The sequence below is a fragment of the Merops nubicus genome, unplaced genomic scaffold (genome assembly GCF_000691845.1).
Source record: "Merops nubicus isolate BGI_N331 unplaced genomic scaffold, ASM69184v1 scaffold44181, whole genome shotgun sequence".
Classification (NCBI taxonomy): domain Eukaryota; kingdom Metazoa; phylum Chordata; class Aves; order Coraciiformes; family Meropidae; genus Merops; species Merops nubicus.
Genome location: NW_008587035.1, coordinates 532 through 4,939, shown reverse-complemented (window position 1 = coordinate 4,939; position 4,408 = coordinate 532). Strand labels below are relative to the sequence as shown.

At 43.4% G+C, this 4,408-nt stretch overlaps 1 protein-coding gene across 2 annotated transcripts in view; it reads left to right on the top strand.

The window, feature by feature from the left end:
* RNF185 (ring finger protein 185) overlaps positions 1-2,549 on the top strand; it is a 7,134-nt gene extending 4,585 nt beyond the window's left edge. The window contains exons 5-6 of one of the 2 annotated variants that reach the window (XM_008948797.1): positions 608-725; positions 2,257-2,549. In XM_008948797.1, the coding sequence (XP_008947045.1) occupies positions 608-725; positions 2,257-2,354 (216 nt within the window). In that variant the 3' untranslated portion in view covers positions 2,355-2,549. The remainder of the gene's footprint in view (positions 1-607; positions 726-2,256) is intronic. The other variant, XM_008948798.1, reaches the window with a different exon arrangement.
* Positions 2,550-4,408: the final 1,859 nt, after the last annotated feature.

Below are 4,408 nucleotides of genomic sequence, written 5' to 3'. Positions count from 1 at the left end.
GCATCCCTGCCCCAGATGACTTTACCTGCCACCCTAATTAGAGTCCCCCTGGTAAATTTTTTTTTTGTTTTTTTAAGTACTGTTCTCTGTGATGCTCTGACTCTCACTACCTATTTGTCACTTTGCTGAATGTTTAAATGCTGCACATGTATCACGAAAATCAATGCAGATTAATTTTTAAAAGTGCCTTTTTTAAACTTATATAGCTAATAGCTATTAATACAGAATTATTAATAAGTTAAGACATTCTAAATAAAATTGGTAATGTTGATTTTTGATATATTATCATAAATATACTATTTTAAGTTGAGAAATGTTACAGAAATGCTTTTGTTAATTTGTGGCCTTCAATCAAGAACTGTGGTTCCTAGTTTTCATTTTCTCAAACTTCTGTGTTGCTCTGTCAAGTTTTAGTAAACTGGGTGAAACATTTTAAACCCAGGAGGTATTTATCAATAGTGTGGCAGACCCAAAGTTGCCAGCTAGCATGATACTCCTTCAGCTGTAGGAAAGCCAGTGAGAGGGAATGTCTGCACGTTTACAAAATATTTGGAAATAGGATTTAAATAATTCGTACCTTTTTTCTCTGTTGCTTTGTTCTCTGCAGGGATTCCAGGGCTTTGGGTTCGGTGATGGTGGATTCCAAATGTCATTTGGAATTGGGGCGTTTCCCTTTGGTATATTTGCAACAGCATTCAACATAAACGACGGGCGGCCTCCTCCAGGTACCATGCATCCCATCTCCTCCAAGAGTCCTGCCACAAACAGATGTTTTACAAACTCCCTTGTAACTTTTAAACAAATAACCTGCTAAATGACAAAACTTTCTGAACAGTGAATCAGTGCTGTAAACAGAAGCACGGAGACACCCAGCAGAGAAAACAGTGTATGGCGTACACATTTTGTACATGTGCTTGCACCAGAAGCAAGTTTGTCACTTCCATACGATTTTCTGAAGGTGCCCCTGAGAGGGCAGTAGAACTGAAGAGGCAGTGGCACAAAAGACTTCTCCTCGTTAATCCAAGTGTCTCCTTTTGTACTTCAGTGCACTGACTCCCTTTGAAAAAATGAGACAAATTGGACTAGAGGTTCTAATAACAATAAAAAGGAGTCAGTAGGGGAGAATGAAGGAGACCCATATTTTGAAAACAGCAGGAAAGGACCATTTCCTGAAAGACAGGACAGAAAAATTTGATCTGGTGCTGTGTACCACAAAATAATAAGAGCAAAGTTTGTTCCGTGTTCAGAAATTTATCTCCAAGAAAGTAATCTGTATTCCAGAAGTAAATTTCTGGTTAAATTATTTCATTGGTTTTAATTAAGAAAAAAACAGTTGGGTTACGCCAAGTAGTGATCTTGCACTCTAAAAATTAAGTAATCCCCAGAAACCCTCCTCCCCATCTATACCATAAGCAAACTGGGCCTAGGTGTTTTGAACAAGCAAACCTATTGCCCAGGATTTTCTGGACTTCCTCTGTGACGGGTTGTGCCTGGCAGATCACCTCCATCGTGTCACGTGGCACAGGGATGATGAGGAACAGAAGCACGTTCTTCATGTCACACCTGTGTTGCCAAGGACCTGTGCTGTCCTTGGGTCAAATTAACTTGCATTAACTGTGCTTCAGTATCCACTGAAAATTTGTGTGGAGGTCTGACTGAGCTAAGGACTGTTAAACTCATGCTGTTCTAACAGCCGTAATTTAACCAACTCCTTTATCTGTTTTTCAGCTGCAGATTCAGTGCAGCAGTTCCAGAAAGGCACAGCCTGAGCTGCACGGCTCGTGTGCTTTACATTAGTTCTCATGGTCAAGGCTACACACGCAGCTTTGAGCGTTTTACCATTTCCTTATCCGGAGATGTTTCACCCTGATGGGGAGGAGCCCTCAGGCAGAGGTGGTAAAGTTCCTCAGGGTGGGAACGGTGAACTTAGCTCAGCAGTCAGCAGTGAACTAAGCAGTGAATTTGGCTCAGTTCCGTCCCTAGAAGCCCTCTGAGCACACCCACGTGTGCTGTAGCACTTGGAGCTGCCTGCTGCTATTAGTCAAGAGGATGTTTACCATGAGTCCTGCTCCAGGGGGCTGACGTTTGTCTTCCTTCTGATCTTCCAGTATGGCTGGCCAGTCCCAGGGAAGGAAATAACAGTTCCTCACCGAGTAGATTTCTTGCATATCTTTTAATTTATGAGTGTACTGTGTTCAGAATATACACGGTTCTAGAGAAGAGGAAGTGCTGAACTTTTTACTTCCTGTTTTCCAGCTGTTCCAGGGACTCCTCAATACGTGGATGAGCAGTTCCTATCCCGCCTCTTCCTGTTTGTGGCTCTGGTGATAATGTTCTGGCTGTTGATTGCATAAACCTTTTCCGTTATTCTGTATGTTCATGGCCAACGAGGCCACTGAAACAGTTACAAACTGCATCCCCATCCCATTTTAAGCCTCTTGGTGTCTGGTTCCATAGCTAACTATGGGCTTCAGGAATTGGTGGTACCACAGCACGATGAGGAATCTCACATTTTGCACCAGAGTTGGAAATTAAACATTGGTTAAAAAGCACGTTTCAGCTCAGCTGTCTTGTGCAACAGGTTTCTGCCACAAACCACAGGCCTAGCTTTGAGCTCCGCTCCTCAAAGGAGTGCTGCTTTGAAATCCTGTGCCAAACAGTGACACCAGGTTTATGTGACGGGCGCCCCGAGGTAGACTGGGCAGGTAAGGAAACTTCTGCAGCGATCACTATCTTCTGCTTGGCAACCACAATGGATCTGCCAGAGCTGTGGACGTTATTTAAGGTCTTCACATCAACATCCAGCCTTCTTCAGGACATCCCCTGCAGCACTGATAGGACTCTTTGGCGCAGCACGTGGTGTACATGGAACCAGGTCTGGAGACTGGTTTCCTTTCTTGCTGTTGTTTCCCGGCGTGATGGAAAACCCCTCCTGAAGCAGTTATAGTGGATGTTGGAAGAAGGGATACAAATTTATGCTGCAATTTTTTAAAGCCTGAATTTGCTGGAGCCAGACACTGGAAGATTCTCTGGTTGTGGAGCTGGGTGGGGTTGCCGAACAGTATGACACACCTGTCTGTCTCACCCAGCCCAATTCCCCCCTGACAAAACAGTGTTGTCTTCCTTGGTTCCACACAGCAGCCTGTGGCTGCACTCCTGGATAATCCCCTCACAACTTGTTACTGTAGCTACATTTATTCTTCCCGAGGCTTTGAGACTTTCTACGCAAGGTGATGTGCCCCAAATAAAACCCTATTACAGATCTGAGATCAGCTTGTTTGGGGAGAGGAACAAATGGCATCTTTACGTGACTTCTGAGCTTAAACTTGTCATACTGTAAAAATATACAGGAGGAAAAATGAGATCCTGCTTTTGCTAGCACGTGCCACATTAGGGGAATTGGTAAGAGCTCCCTGCAGGTGCACACAGCTACAGCTACTCCATGCCACAGCAGAACGGCTGTAGTGCAAGAGTCTGCAGTATCTACCAAAGAGATCATTTTGAAGTGCTGGGGGAGACCACAACCACTCATGTGCTGAGGGGAGAATATTTCAGAAGGTGAGCACTCTGTAGCCGTTTTGGAATCCTGTTTGGTGTACAGCTTTAAAGAGTACTGCTGATGTATTTGTGTAAATTCTTTCAGAACAGCAGATATGTGAGATTCCCTGGCAAGATGAACAGTTTTCATATTTCTCTGACTAGGCAATTCCTTTTTTTTTTTTTTCCTCTTACTGTTTTTATATTATTTTGATTCAGATCACTGACAGTCATAATGATTTCCTGCAAGATGAATATTGTGACTTCCTTGGCAGTAAGACAGACAACTGACAAAACAAATGAACTCATAGAAATGTTTCAGTAGCTAGGGTTTTTCTAGTGTATGGATGGGGTTTCTGGGCAGAACAGCTTAATTAATTGTTGTAGAAGCTTATTTATGTAATTATAAACTGTTCACTTTTAGAATCAAGACAGAGGATGACTGAAGTCTTAACTTGCCTACCTCCAGAATTCATCTGGCAAGTAGAGCATTGCAAAGCTGCAGTGTTTTGCCACATCTAGTCAAATTCGTACCTGACTCGATGATAATCTGGCAGAATGTTGTTCAGCTATAAACAGCCGAAGCAGTGCTTCAACTTTCGTTGTGTGGCACTTTCGAGAAGCTTAACTTCTTCATACGGTTCTTCTCCAGTGCAAACCTTGGTGACTACAACACTTTGTAGGAGAAAGGCTATTTATTGCGTTCTTGTCAGCGAGCGGCTGTCGTAGAAGGTCGCAGGCCTGACTTCCTTTCCTGAGCACGGAGCACCCCCTGCTGATGGCAAGGGGAAGGCCAAGTGACAGAGAAAGGGATGGTTTTCCTTCTTTTTGTATTAAGAAATTCGATGCTGAGAACAGGTCATCCAGGGAG